At 39.0% G+C, this 15,902-nt stretch overlaps 1 protein-coding gene across 2 annotated transcripts in view; it reads left to right on the top strand.

The window, feature by feature from the left end:
* The window catches only part of Vcan (versican), a 105,018-nt gene that overhangs the window by 50,281 nt on the left and 38,835 nt on the right, over positions 1-15,902 (top strand). For both annotated transcript variants that reach the window (XM_051182942.1, XM_051182943.1), the window contains one exon: positions 9,023-14,152. In XM_051182942.1, the coding sequence (XP_051038899.1) occupies positions 9,023-14,152 (5,130 nt within the window). The remainder of the gene's footprint in view (positions 1-9,022; positions 14,153-15,902) is intronic.

The raw sequence follows: 15,902 nt of genomic DNA, 5'->3' as shown, positions 1-15,902 counted from the left end.
GTAGGCTCCAATGAAAGTACTTTTTTTTTTTAATTTGAGGATCAGGATCAGATTCCATTCTTCAAGCAGCACCTTAAGGGGCTTCCATGTGTTATAACATAGTGGTTGTATTGGTTAATATTTGCATGGACAAGCCAGCCTCTGGGATGCCATGCACCTCAAATGCAGAAGAAAAGGGAATTGCACATATAACTGAAAACAGAGGAGAAACACTCTTCCTGAATGAGCTGAATATTTAAAGAGAAAATACATTTTCTTTTTCTAAACTCATTTTATTATTTTACCTGTATGGTTGTTTTGCCTACATTTGTGTATGTGCATCACTTTGCACACCTGGTGTTGCCAACAGGGGTCAGAAGTGGGTTTCAGATGCCCTGCAATTAAACTACAGATGTGTGTGAGCAGCCGTGTGGATGTGGATGCTGTGAATAGAACCTAGGTCATCTTGGAGAGTATTCCGTGCCCTTAACTACTGGATCATTGTCCAATGCCCCAAGATGTTTTCATAAGAATGATTATGACTGCCTTTAGCTCATATAAAGGTATGCATTTATTAGTAGATACCTTTGTTGTCTCTAGTCATTATGCTAAATGAAGCCCCCTTTCAATCTTGTTGACATCTCTGTGACATTAGATAATATGCTATTGTCATCCAATGAACCCAATAGAACTGTCGCTTGGTATTTTGGGGACTGAAAGAGCATGTTAACATTTTAGTCTCCCATGGTGCATGTTGGTTTACACTTGTGCCACTCTGAGCTGAGCATAACTTGGAAGCAGCTACAGTTCTGTTGTAATTTAACTATAGTGTTGATTCTGTATGGCCTTTGAGCAGAAGCCATCTGCTTCAAGCTCTTCTATGTGCCTGAAAATTGGGCTGAGGATGACAATAAAACGTTAATTCTATCTTCAAGAATGGCCTTTGACAAATTCTTTTAAATGTTCCCACTCATTGCTCTGCCCTTCTCCCTTCTCTTGTGTTTTCCCAGAATGTGGAGGCACTACCTGATATTGTCTGGTTGCTGTTGCTGTGAGGGAAAGCCCCAGCTCTCTACACAGAAGTGGTTTTCTTCTTCCTTAGTAGCTTTGCTGTAATCCTTTTTTTTGCAATGATTACAAGAAACATATGGAGGAGTCCAGATAGTGTTCTAAACATTTTCAGCAAGGGGCTAGCTAAGGGAAGAGATGCAAATGGAAAAAACCAGAAGGAAAAGAAAAACAAAATTCTCTGGAGTGTCATTTTAAAGAGATAGAGCTAGATTTTTTTTTTTTTGAGATTTGCCAAATTTGGTCATTTTGGAAATGCATAGAGTTAATTCTCAGGGGAGACAGTTTTTCAAATACAACTATGACTGTTCAATGGAATGATCAGTTCCAAGAATAGTGATGGTGATTAGTAAGGTGTGGGCCTGGTTGTAGTAGTGATGTGTTTCAGTAAAAGCTAATACATACATGTTCTCAGGTGTGTTGAGGTATTATGTTTTTCCCCAAAACAACTGACATGAGAAGAAATAAATCCTTTTGTACAAGGCCATCCCATGAAGGACTGAGAGCCCAGCTGTCCTATGTAAAATGGTATTCCTTGGAGAGGTGGTGCAATAATCTTTATTATGAATCAGGAAGGAAAACACACCCAGTAGCAAGAAGAGGATTTCAACACTTGTAAAGACAGTTTTGATCTGTTGGAGGGGAAAAGAAGAAATCAATAAGACCTGTATTACCTCTGAATGATCAGGGCCATGTGTAGTACTTCTCCATAAATGATAGAAAGCTTAAATAGAAGATGTTAAAATATAAAAAAAAAAATCTCTGCAGTAAGAGAGAAAGTTTCATGCTCTATGTCTGTGAAAATGTAGATTCCACACCAGTTAGACACCCTTAACTTTTCTGTACCTGTATATAATTAGTACATAGCAAGTTTGTGGGCAGGCTCTTGCAGAGTCAATGTTTTCACACAGCAGGAAACTATTCCCAGTGTCTAACAGAAAGTGAAATTTAGTTTCTGTAGCCACATGTTGTGAAGGTATTTGTATTGCTAAAGTGAGAAATACATATATTTGACTATGTCTCTAGGAATATACAGGAACACAGTATAATTCTCATGTTCACCCCCAATAGCTCACATTTCTTGGCTTTCTAGGGAGCCTATGCTACTATGTACAGATAAAAATCATCTTTTCATAATATGTCACATAGACATTCATTTGATTCAGTTGTTGTGTAGCTAGGGAATTGAACCAATATGATTTATAGTTTAGGTAGTTAGACAATTTTAATACTCAGCAAACGAGTATATAAGAAAAAGAATACCATGCTTTAACAAACACATAAGGAGAAGTGGGAAGTAGATCAGAAATGTCTGTACCAGGCAATCCTCAGAAATCATCTCGGAGAAAACTATGATGTCCACTCCATCCTTGAGCACTCTTGAGGTGTCCTGGGGGCCCACAACCAATCCAACCTGAGTTACCACAGGTGATCACCCAAGATGCTACCACCTGGCACAGTATGGTGGACACAGGGACAGTTCTCAATGCATAGTTGTCCACACTGTTTCGGCATTTGTCTGTATACCAGAAACCTCTAGATAAAGTTGTCACAGCTCCAACCACCCAATACTAATTGCTAAGTGGAGGTGCAAACATTGTTATTTATTTCCTTTCCCAAGTCTGTTTGAGATACTGTTCATATTTAACATATGTAGTCTTAAATGTTTCCCAAATAGTTTTGCTGAACAGGGCATTGAGTATTGAGCTCCCGACTCTCCAGTCCGCTGAGACGTAGCAGCTGCCTCCAGCCTTCATTGGGTTAAGCTGGACTCGACAGTTCTGAGGAAAAGCAGTATCTCTGATTAAGTTTTCTTCAATGAAGCTGTAGTCACTAGCCAGATTTCAGCAAGTATACTGTCTGTAACACATCTAACTATATCTTGATATCTGCAAGCGAGGGAGAAAAGGGAATGATCTATCTATGACGTAAATGTGCTTTCAAAGTACTAGGGATAATTATCACTGGATCCAAAGTAGTAGTGATGAATGGGCAGCACATGTTTAATCTCTTAGAACTGCAAATCTCATTTTGCTGTATCCATAAGTTTTGTCTGCAAACACAGGAACTGACAGTGATGCATTAATAGCCCAATAATTCTTTTTCTTTTTACTGACCAAGTAAATTTGTTCAATTCATTTATATTTGAAGAGAAGAAGAACTAGTATCCACTGCCTTCATAGAAACCTGCATAGATTTGTAAAGCCAATGAATAATTAAAAATATTGAGACTATGGGTATATATTCAGATGATCTAGATTTTCATAAACCTCAAATTTTCTACTATCTGTTTTTTTTATGTAATTCATTAGTTGTATCTTTACCCTTGAGCTGTAGTTGCCATCAAAGCGTGACTAATTCTTTGGTTGGATATGTAACTCTTCAAAGGAACTTCAGTACAATAACAACCTTTTGATTCTTAATGATAAATCGCTAGAAAGGTGTTCTTCCAATTGAAATCTCAAAAGGGGATCTAAATAGGTAGTCTATTGTGTGTTTTCAAGAGATTATCATATTCTTATGAGATCACATTATGCTGTAACATAGACCTTCGAAAAGGGAGGTGAGAAAATGAGGTTCGTGTGATGGTATAAACTTGTAATGCAGTGCTTGGGAGGCTTGGGATGACAGAAACAAGTAAATTTATACTAACAAGCTATATAGTGTAAGTCCTATGCCCCACCATAAAAATACAGCTATTTTCTGTGAGAAGGTACCATCTGTCTATCTAGCATCTGTCATCTGAACTGAGACTTCATAAATTGAAGGGCAATGTTATATGAAGGAAATAACAATGCCATCTTTTTAAAAGAGTCTGAAGCAGGAATGAAGGAGGTATTGAAATAAGACTCTGGACTTGCTGGTCCTCGGTGTGTAGGTCTAAAGAATGCCAATGGAGAGTGGAAGGAGTGGACTGATTGTCATCCACATATTGTGGCTTTTTGACTGTCCCATTGACAGGGCAAGGTTGAAGAGATGACTGGAAGCTCTTCACAGACCAATGACAAGATAGGGATGTGTTTGGTCACTGTAGTTTAGTGGATATAATTTCATGATCTGAGGGAAAGCTATATATACCTACTTATCAGAGACCTTTGCTGTTAGTAACCAAAGATTTACTTACTTTTAAGGTCTCTATTCTGACTCTGGTACTAAAGTATCTGGTAATATCTGTCTATGTGTCTATATCTATTTATATAATTGTCAGAGGACTTGAATACTAGAAGACTAAAGCAAAAAAAAAAAAAAGGATAATAATGCTCTACTTTATGGTTGATCTTTACTTGCTCTATTAAAAATTATTAGTGTTTTATGTGAATGTATGTCTGTATACCAAGTGCTTGCCTTGTACTCACAGAGGCCAGAGAGGGTGTTGGACCCCTTGGGACTGAAGTTATAGTCAGCTTTTGACTGCTATGTAGGTGTTAGGAATCTAGCCCAGATCCCGTGGAAGAGCAACCTGTGTTCTAAACTGTTAAGTGATCTCTCCAACACCTATTTGCTGTGTTAAATATTTTTTAAAAGTTTTTGAAAACTTCACAGTATTTAGTTATACTCACCTCAACTGTGCCCAGATCCACTTCCGCCAATCAACTTACCCAAATTCATATCGCCTTTTTATTTTATATTTTTTAACTTATCTAGTTGAATTTGTGCTGCTTAAATACTGTTTATGTGTGGGTCTATCTCCTAGACCATGGTCAGCCTAGCAGGGGGATTGTTTTGAAGCCTAAATTATTTCTTTTTCATGTAGATTTTTGTTATTATTTAGAAAATTCTCAAATGTCGCTGATTGCTTGCATATGCTAAGAAACCTCTTGCCCTTTTGAAATGGGACTGGAATGAACTAGGCCCTTTCCAATGAAGTAGAGATTAGACTTGTTGATGGCTCCTTAAGTGTACTCAGGCCAGATGACTTTATATAAACTCAGTCTTTGCACTTGAAAAGACTATATTATTTGACAGTTTTTTGGAAGCTGAAAAAAGATATGATACCTGTTTAGCACTCCTGTAACATGCCTGCCTCTTCAACGTGAGGCCATCAGAAGCAGCCTCATTATTTAGATATGTGCATGACCCTTTCTGGGTGTGCGATTTGTGAACAGAGAAATAGGTGCACTGCGCTCAGCAGACTATGGTTGTCAGTGTGAAACAACATGCTTGAGTGGTGCTCTGAGTAGGCTGCAGCTTAGCTAAGCCATAAGGAGATAAGGGTCACCGAACACAGTGATCTCCCAGCCTTTGATGCTGTTGACCTCTCCAGTGTTTGGGAGGACTGTATCCATAGCACCATCACATGCTACCTAGCACTGAGGGAATGAAGGAGCAAAGCATCTAATAACATTTGGGAGGGTATTTGTGTCATCAAGCTGGGACAATCTATAATGTTCCAAATTAAAAAAAATATGGAGAGTCTGGATATCTTAAGCAATTTGATTGAAAAAAATTACATATTTCCCCTCAAAGTCCTACTTAGTATTTAATTTCAATTAGTAACTGGGGGAAGGTGAGTAAAATGAAACATTTATTTCTTTCTGGCATTTGGACCTACATATTTATGATTGAAAATTTTACATTGTGTGGAATGTCAAGATTCTCCACTTTAAGATCTGCAAGCCCCTTTCAATTGCCTTCAGTGTGGTGATTTTATTTTTGGAATAGCACACCTGATATTTTTTTGTTATATATTAGAACAAATTCCATTTTAAAGGAAATGCAGTCTTAAATATTTCTGCTGAGTTGATTGCAATGACTTACATTTAGTTAAAGACTTTTAAACTTAAATTGTAAAACTCCCTGAAGAGAATCTGATCTTTGACCAGTTGCCTATGCATCGTAGCAACTATGTCTTGTGTCTGGTTACAGAATGATTGCAAGACTTGTGCTATGTCTGCAAAATTCTGCTGTAAAGTACTTAAAAAATACTTGGTGAATAGTTTAAGGCCAGTTAGCCATAAAGCCTTGTGTGAAATGTCATTAAAAAAAAACCCATTAACCACACGGTACTATTATATTCAAGTCAAGCTGTTAAAATACCCTCACATAAACATAGAAAAGATTATATATGCAGCCTACAGAGTTCTATGGTTTGACCCTTGAAATCTAAATAAAAGTTATATTATCCTTAGAGTAAAATTCTGAAACAAACCAGGCTTCTATAAAGGCTCACTCTTCTAAGAACCTGGGTGTCAGTCACTCAGTGAAGTCATTTCTGTTAGTGTGAAATAGAGCAGATCACTATTGTGCGATGAGACAGGACTTTGACAGTAGCACAGGTGTCCCCTCCCCCGCCATGTGCCACAAAGAAACTTTTCTGGTTTGCCATACTTATAGCCATTACAATTCTCTAATAATATGTGTGGTGGGTGGGGGTGGCAACAGCAAAGAGGGGTAAAGGGGTGATTTTAGGGGGTGAATAAACAAAGAAGACCAAGTAGGATTTAATGAGTTGTAAGAAGATTATTGATGGCAATTCAGACCCTGTGGCAGGGAAGAATTCACCCACGTATGCACACTGTAGATAGATTTTACATAAATGCTGACCTTGTTCATGAAGTGTTGAAAGTGTGGGACAAACTGAATATATATTCCTGACAGAATAAAATGCATTAAAAAATGAAAACTCAAAACCCTACGTAGTTAACATCTTCCCATCCTCAAATCAATGTGAATAAATCCAAGAAAACTCTTTGTAAGTTGACACGACCTGACTGATAACACTTGTCAGCATTCCTTTCGAAGAAGGAAAAAGTAACTTTCATTACAATTCTGCATTTTTGTTTTATGTGAGTCTTACTTAAAGTAGTAGAGAAATTTCTAGGAATCCACACAACATGAAGACTGTGGTTTGCATATTGTATTAGGGATTTCAGGTGCTCTTGTCATACAGAAAACCACATGGCATGATGTATGCTAGTTTGCTTTTCTATGTTAACCCACTCTACCATCCATAGATATATAGCAAATATAAAACACATCCAGTGACTTAAGCTGCCAAGAAAAAAATAACAGGATTAGCATATCATATATTAATGAAGCAGCACAAAATGAAACTGGTGGGAGTTGGAGCCATTTAAGAGAGATACATTTTGAACCCCTACTTCAATTTTCATGAATGTATGTTGAAGGTATAACTTAATGTGTTTCTTATTTAGCTATATCCAAATAGTAGTGATGAGGAGAAACTATTTGACATTTTATTTAAAGAGACACATGCCCAAAGGAATTTAAGATGTATCTTTCTATGCCTTGAACAGTGTGTTTACATTTCTCTTCTCGCAGTACAAAGTATATTTTCATTCACACTATCTGAAGTATTTACTGCATCTTCTTTTAAAGCTTACAATGGTGACTATAAGATCAGAGTAACAAGTAATACTGGACAGACATCATTTTAATGATGCTTTGGTAAAAGCCTAGGCATTTAATCATTTTCTTCAACTTGATGTTAAAGATTAGTTACAATGTATGTGCCAGAGATAGCTTGTAGTTGTTTTAGATTTTTATATTTACCAGAATTAGGTATGGATCACATGATAATAATTATTAATAATTTTTAGTTATTTGACAACCCATTTGCCTTAGCTTCAATAAATGCAAAATGAGTGTGTAAGTTAGGATGAATGGAGATATAAGAAAAATGTTAACACATCTGCAGAGTTTATTTTAGTAGTCCAGTCAGTGTTGTGCTGATGCACACAGGGGCTGAGAAAAAAACAAGATCATTTTGATTGTCCTCAACGAGATGTTTCTCTTTCTTTACTGGATGTTGAATAGTGATACTTCCTAATGTGGAAGAAAGCAGCTTGTAAGAGGAGCAGCCACCCGCAGAAAAGAATGCTTTCTTATTTAGAGATGGGTTTGCAGTGGCAGGGTTGGCTCCGTTACACGTATTCCTTCTGCATGTTTCTCAAGCTTTCCCTAAGCCTGTGTGTCAGGGAAAGCTAATTCTACAACTGCATCCCTCTGGGAGGTGGTAAGGACTGGAATAGTCTGTGCATCTTCCACAACTCAGTGTCTCCGCTGGCACCATTTTCACTGTGATGACACTGGAAATGAGCCAGCTGCAGGAGCAGGACTCTGTCATAGATGGGAAAATATTCTGGTGTGGGTGAAGCCTCAAATTCTCTCTTTTCTTAGAACACTAGCCTGGAAGTTTTGTACTTTTAGCAGTAGAAATGTCATCTGGCTTAGTGTTTCGTGCCATGTGACATTGAGTCCCAAGAATGACTTGGAATGAGTAACTAGAATATGTACATTTGACATCAGGATTGTCCCTGGTAAGATGTCAGGAATAAAATCAGTCTGGCTCTGGCATGTGTTATAAAAGCCAATGATGTTCAGGAGTGAAAGGCTCCTCCTGGTCTTTTCAGAATGACATAAATCCAGTCCCTTCCATCTAGGGAGTCCTGGCTTTCATGTATCCAGGCTCTCTTCTCATTGCTCCAGTGAATACATGTGACCATTGCATCCATGGGATAGAAGCAAACTTTCCTTTTCTAAAAATGCACACTTGGGACAGAGAATGAAAAGGCCAGAAGGAATCCTTTCCCCTTTCTTACTGAATAGAGACTAATCTCTTTTAATGTGTGGAGCAAGTACCAATTATTTCTATATATGGTCTGGTGAAATGGTCTTAATTTCAACTTTTGTTTTTCTGTAGCTCACAGCATCACCAATGGTGTGTTGCAGGACTAATATGTCTATGTTGTTTCTTTTTTCATTGTAAGAACCCTGTTGTCACCTTAAGCATGTTGAAGTGTTTTGGTATTTTATTCCTACACTCTTAATATGGAATTTTTCTTCTTATTGTAACTAGACAGCAACACATTGGAAGAGCCACATGGTGATTTCACTTAACTTGTAAAAGTTCAGCAGCTTCTGTGTCGTGTGTATGAGTGTGACCAGCCTGTCTTCTGTCATACCCTGCCACATCTTCCTTTTAAGTATTGTGAAAACTCTTTGTTTTTTTCAGGTCGAATGAGTGATATGGTTGTGAATGGTCATCCAATAGATTCAGATCCTAAAGAAGATGAACCATGCAGTGAAGAAACAGATCCACTGCATGATCTGTTTGCTGAAATTTTACCCGAATTACCAGATTCCTTTGAAATAGACATATATCACACTGAGGAAGATGAAGAAGGAGATGAGGATTGCGCAAATTCAACTGATGTCACAACGACTCCCTCGGTACAGTACATCAATGGGAAGCATCTTGTCACCACAGTGCCCAAGGACATGGAAGCTGCAGAAGCTAGGCGTGGCCAATATGAAAGTGTTGCACCTTCTCATAATTTCTCAGACAGTTCTGCAGGTGACACCCACCAGTTTATAATAGCGGAAATGGAATTATCAACTTCCATGCAATTTAACAAATCTAAAGAAGCCACCGAATTGATAGAAATCACATGGAAACCTGAGACTTACCCTGAAACACCAGAACAGTTTTCAAGTGGTGAGCCTGATATTTTACCTACAATCTCATCCCATGAGGGTAAAACTATTAAATTGGCTGAGTCCATTACAGAGAGCAGTCCAATCCTTGAAATTCCAGAGCATCAACAGCCTAAGCCTATACTTCTGTCTCTTGATGAGTATTCAGGAGAGGGTGCCATTGAACAAGTATCCCAAAAAACAGTCTTCTCTGGGACTACAGAAGTAACTTTAAGCAAAGAGGAGGAACAAAGTCCTACCATATCTACCTCTAATATACTTTCAAGTTCTGTGTCAGTGAGTGTTTTGGAAGAAGAACCAATTACCCTAACAGGAACCCCACAGACTGATGACTCCTTGTCTACTGTGGAAAACTGGGTAGAGACAATGCCTAGACAAACTGTAGAGTTCTCAGGGAGTTTTTCAGCCCCTATTACTGAAGGATCTGGGGAAGTGGAAGAATATAACAATAAAATCTTCACTATGGCAACTGATTTACCACAGGGAAATCCTACAGATAAATTCATCCCTTTGGATATGAGCAAAATAATGACCACGGACAGCCATTTATATAGTCCCAAAACCACCATTCCTTTGCATTCAGAGCTACCTTCTCCAGATGGAAGTACTACACAATTTGTAATTCAAACAGATGCTTCTGAGTGGGTTTCTAGTATATCTTTTGAAGGAAGGAAAAGGGAAGAAGATAAAGAGAAAACTACAAATGCAGCTCCCATCATTGAAGTACAATCGCCAGCACAAATGTCAGATCACATAATTTTACCTCCAGAATTAGAAAGCTCAAGTGTAGCTGCATCTAGTGATTTAGCTACCTGGGAAAGTTTTATGGCAGAGACAACATCCACAGGGTCTGAAAAGGAAATAGCAAATTCCACTCTTTCTTCTAGAGAAACAAATGATTTGATCAATTTGGAGGCACAGTCCATTAAGCACAGTAGTAGCAGTCAGCTCCAGGTCCAGGAAGTGCTGTCCACTCTCTCAGAATGGCCCCAATCTCTTTCTGTGGAACAGAGCTCAGGAGATGCTGAAGCTGATCCAGAATCCGCGACTGCTTCATTTTCATTAACTTTGGAGTCTGAAACCCCAGTCAAAAAAGAATTACCTAGTGCTCTGCCTCCCAGTGTGGAAACTTCATTCCGCTCAGAGGCAACAGGATTCTCTCTGAGTACTGTATTGGACAAAGGAGTTGCTGAAGTTGTGAACCAGGTATCTAAGGAAACATGGACTTCAGAAGTATCAGGAAAGCCAACACCCCAGGCAGAAGTAAGGGATTTTTCTACAGGTTTTCCTTTGGCAGAAGATTTCAGTGGTGACTTTAGTGAATTTTCAACAGTGTCTTATCCAATGATGAAAGAGGAGAGAGTGGGTATGGGAGATTCTGAGAACAAACAAGTTGGGGATACGCAGACTTCAATAACTATACCACCTACCTCAGACATTAACTTGGTGCCTGCCTCAAATGGACTCAGCAGTACCATGGCCAGCACCTCAGCCTTCCCCTTGGAAGAGTTCATGGCCTCAGCTGAGGGTTCAGGAGAGCAAATGGCCTCGGTCAGAAGCTCTGTTGGCTCAGCCCATCCCTTTGTTGTGGCAGAAGCAGATGCAAGACCCACAGCAGACACTGGAAATAATACAGAACTGACAGAAAATGGGGACATAAAGGTAAATGGCACAATTTCAGTGGAATTTCCCCAAACATTGGAGCCAGCCAAATTATGGTCTAAACAGGAGGTCAATACTGCAAAACAAGCAACTGAAAGTGAAATAGCATCCAAGGAAAAAGCGCAAGAACAAAAGACGTTTGAATCTCTCCAGAGTTCTCTTGCACCCGAACAAATAATGTTGGAATCCCAAACACTTACTGAAGATAAACCCCAAACTTCAGATTATTCTATGCTAACAACAATAAAAACATACAACACTAATAAGGAAATGGAGGAGGAAAACATGGCCATACCTCATAGGCCTACTCTCGATCCAGAGATAAAAGGCTCAGAACCATATGTTATTCATCCTGAAACAACCGGGAAACCACATTCTTTCATAGGTACTGCTTTAGTGACTGAATCTGTGCTAGCTACAAGTGTAGTCATGGATACATCAACTCAAGAGGAAGAAAGTACACAACCCTTCGAAAAGGATATGAAACAAACATTTAAAGAGTCAAGCACTGATCTCTCATTCTCTGGACTGGGATCAGGGGATGCCTTGCCTCCTCTAACTACAACATCAGTGAGTTTGACTGAAATAGAGCACATCATTAGCACATTGTATCCTGAGACATCTCACACGGAAGATGATGAAAGAATAGAAAATGGGTCAGATGAAGTTAGAACACTTATTTCCAAAACAGACAACATCTCTCAAGATAATAAGGAGACACCCAACACAACTTTGAGTGGTGCTGAAAGAGAAGGACCTACTACTTCCCCTCGCCGTTTCACCAAGCACATGGATATGGGGCATTCTCCAAGTCAGACCTTCATATGGGAAGAAGAAATCCAGACGCATAGACCACAAACTATGACTGAACAGATCTCTAGTGAGAATTCTTCATTAGCAGAGACTGGAGCAGCAGCAACCACTTCCACTGTTTTCCTGGATCAAACTTACAGTATCAAAATGACCAAAGCATTTGTTGCATCAACATCGAAACAACCTGATTTCTTTTATTCACATTCCGGAGAAGGATCTGGAGAAATGGACGCTCTTGATTTAATGTACACCTCTGGACCTACTCAGGCAACTGATCAAAGAGACAGCACAATTGCTTCTGATGGATTTCTGGGAAAGCATCCAATGGTATCAAGAAATGAGGCTCGAGCTACTGATGGACCAACAGCTTCAGCAATGTTACCGCATCACTTAGAATACAATGAAAATTCCCTGTATCCAACTAGCACATCGCCAAGCACAGTGCTGTATGAGAGTCCCACAGAAGGTATTGCAGATAGTTTTCAAGACCACATCAGATTTGAAGGTTCTACCTTGAAGCCTAACAGGAAAAAAACCACTGAAAACATTATTATAGATCTAGACAAAGAGGATAGTAAGGATTTAGGATTGACAATTACTGAGAGTGCTGTTGTTGAAATTCTACCTGAGCTGACATCAGATAAAAACATTATTATAGACATTGATCACACTAAACCTGTATATGAGTACATCCCTGGAATACAGACGGACTTAGATCCAGATATACCGTTGGGATCACATGGCAGTAATGAAGAAAGCCTTCAAGTTCAAGAGAAGTACGAGGCAGCTGTTAACCATTCTACAACTGGGGAAACAAGTGAGGGCTCTGGCGATGCACTTTTTGCTGGCTACACTCAAACAATGTACTCTGAGTCTGTAAGTTCTGAGGATGGAAGGCAGGCAGAGCATGCAAGCTTTAACTTTGTAACTGGAATCCCAGTTCCTAGCATGGAAACAGAATTAGATACTTTGTTTCCCACAATGTCAACCCTGCACACTCCTAGTAAGCTACCCACAGTTAGTCCAGAAGTTAGAAAACCCAAAATTGAAGCAGTATCTCTGGATGATATATTTGAATCAAGCACCTTGTCTGACGGTCAAGCTATTGCAGACCAAAGTGAAGTAATATCAACACTGGGCCATATGGAAAGGACGCAGGAAGAATATGAAGAAAAGAAACACGGAGGTCCTTCTTTCCCACCAGAGTTCTTTTCAGGAGCGGGGGAGCCATTGACAGGTCCCCCTGCATATGTAAGTATTGGTAGTACCCACCTCATGGCTCAGCATTTAACAGAAACCCCTGATGTGACAGAAGCATCTGACTCCACACATTACACTGAAGCAACATCTGCAGTTTTCTCTCTGGCAGAGTTGTCTTCCCAGACACCACCTTCTCTCTTCCCTGTCTACATAGACAGTGGAGTCTCTGAGTACCCAGAGGTTCCCCACACAAGTGAGCAGCCAGGTCCTAGTGCTGCCTCATCACAGAGACCTGGAGATGGTTCTTTTAAGGAAGCCCTTGCTAATATTGACACTACCATTGAGCCATCTGGTGAAGAGGATGTCCACAGAACTGAAACTCCAGTGTTGCCTCCTGACTCTACATTAGCTATTTCAGAAGATGAAAATAACCATAAATTGTTAGAAGAACTAGAAACTTCTCCCACAGAACATATTGTTGAAGAGGAAACTGAGACATTCCGAGATTCCCCAAAGAAAGCCAATGACCAAATTGTAGGAGAAACAATTGGAATGTCCCCCAGTGTCAAAACACCAGAAAGTGGACCCCTCATCATAGCTGCAGATGACATTGAGTTAGTAGGTGTCACCCATCAGCCACATTCTGCTTCTGCTTCTGTGGCTTTCAGGGTTGAGACAGGTGTGGTTCCTCAGCCCATCCCACAGAAGCCCAAGGAGCCTACCTTTCCTTCTTTGGAAATTAACCATGAAACATACACAGCTTCAACTGGAGAAGACTCCATAAAAGCAGCATCTGAAAAACAAGTGTCAAAAAGAATTCTTGATCACAGTAATCAGGCAACAGTCGGCACTCTGGAGCTAAGTACTGAGCATCCAATACCACCATTTCTCACTCTGGACAATTCTAATGAAACTGCTTTCCTGGTTGGCATTAATGAAGAGTCCGTGGAAGGCACAGCAGTTTATCTACCAGGTAAGATGTCAACATTGATGCATCTGTTTCCAAGGCTGAAATCAGTCCCTTGGTTCTATCATGTACATGTGTAATGTGAAATTCATAAAGACTTTTATATTGTTCAGGACAAGCCACAGTAGTGAGTTATAACTTGATGCAATGAATCTAAATATGAACATTTCTGTACTTTACAGAATACTTTGCATTTTTCCTGCGTCTGATAGATGACATACAGTTGTAACATACAGTTGTTGCTAATGTGAAATAATTGCCTAAAACTCAATGTGTTTTCATCTGTAGCTGAAATATTGCCATGTCGTATGTCCTATAATTACACATCATAGCTATGAAAATGGTGAAGATCAGACTTTTTTTTTTTTTACAAGTGCTTCCCTTTAATAGATGCTATTATGTTAGTGCCACAATTTAGCAGGCCTTTTACATCTGAGAACAGTAACTATTCCTTACAAATGCCTTGTGGTTGGTGCGATCAACTACAGTTTGTCTAGTGTGATTTCCTTGCTTGAAATGGTTTACACAATTGAAACTTTGCTCTTAGTCATAGTGTATTTAGCATATATTTGCATTCTATCTCTTGAAAAATTCTCGTTTATATACTGACTATAAAAAGCACAAATTTGATACTACTTCATATAGACCATTTCATTTAATCATCACAAAATGCCTTAAAACTCATCCTTTTACATGAGCTCAGTGTAAAAGGATAAGACATAGGTATTCAGAAGGGGTCAGTAATTTGCCCAAGGATGCACAGCCACACCATGATAAAAGTGGGATTTGATAAAACAGTCCTACTGTGAGGCCCATGGTCTTTTTACTGCCCTTTTATTGATTTTCAATATAGCATAAATTTAACAACTGACATTGAATAAATATAAATCAGTAAACTTGGAATATTTACTTAATAGAAATGATCTTTTTTTATAATCAAGCCTAAGAATGTTGAAACGTCAGCTCTTAATGTCTGTTCCTACAATGCTATTATTTGAACAGGAATAATAATGAAATCCACAAATAACTACCATCACCTAATGACTACCTAGAATGAAAGCAAGAAAGGAAGGGAGGGAGGAGGAGAGAGGAAATGAGGAAGGAGAGACAGAATTTTAAGTGCTGTGTTGGCTGAAAATAAGTCTCATCTTAAATACTGCACTTTAGGTCATGGCTATTAGAATGATTCTTCTAGTCATATTAATATTACTGTGACAAATATTTTACCTTGAGAATCAGAACACAGCCGCTTGTGACTTTAATAAAAGTCTTATAGTTGGAGTACTTTATGAATAAAATTGATTTAAGATAGTTGACACTGAGAGTACTTTGAAGTATCACTATATCAAATATATAATGATAGCCTAGTGATGTGACTAATATTTATTATTTTATCAGTAAACTGAAATGCACTTAAGGATGCGGAACTAACGAGCAGATGAAAGGGAATCTCTGCATTATCTAAACCACACTATTTCCTGACACTTGATGGTCTGTCGTCACAGGGCTATCCTTGTATTGTGATTCCATAGACAGTAGCTTGTGTGGGAGTGTCCAGCTTCTGTGTCATAGGATCAGTTTTCCCAGGCCCACACAAACTACCAAGGAAGAAGTAGGTGCTGAAAAGCAAACTTGTGTCTTAACCAGAGCTCCTTCAAGTTCACAGGAAAAGCTCCTTTCCTGCCAGGACTCATCATTTGGCCTCAGCATGGGGCCTGCTATCTATGATAGCAGTGAAAACGTGTCACAGTACCAC

This window comes from Phodopus roborovskii, unplaced genomic scaffold (genome assembly GCF_943737965.1).
Source record: "Phodopus roborovskii unplaced genomic scaffold, PHOROB, whole genome shotgun sequence".
Lineage (NCBI taxonomy): Eukaryota > Metazoa > Chordata > Mammalia > Rodentia > Cricetidae > Phodopus > Phodopus roborovskii.
The sequence above is the reverse complement of the archived record's forward strand: the minus strand, read 5'-3'. Positions and strand labels throughout refer to the sequence as shown.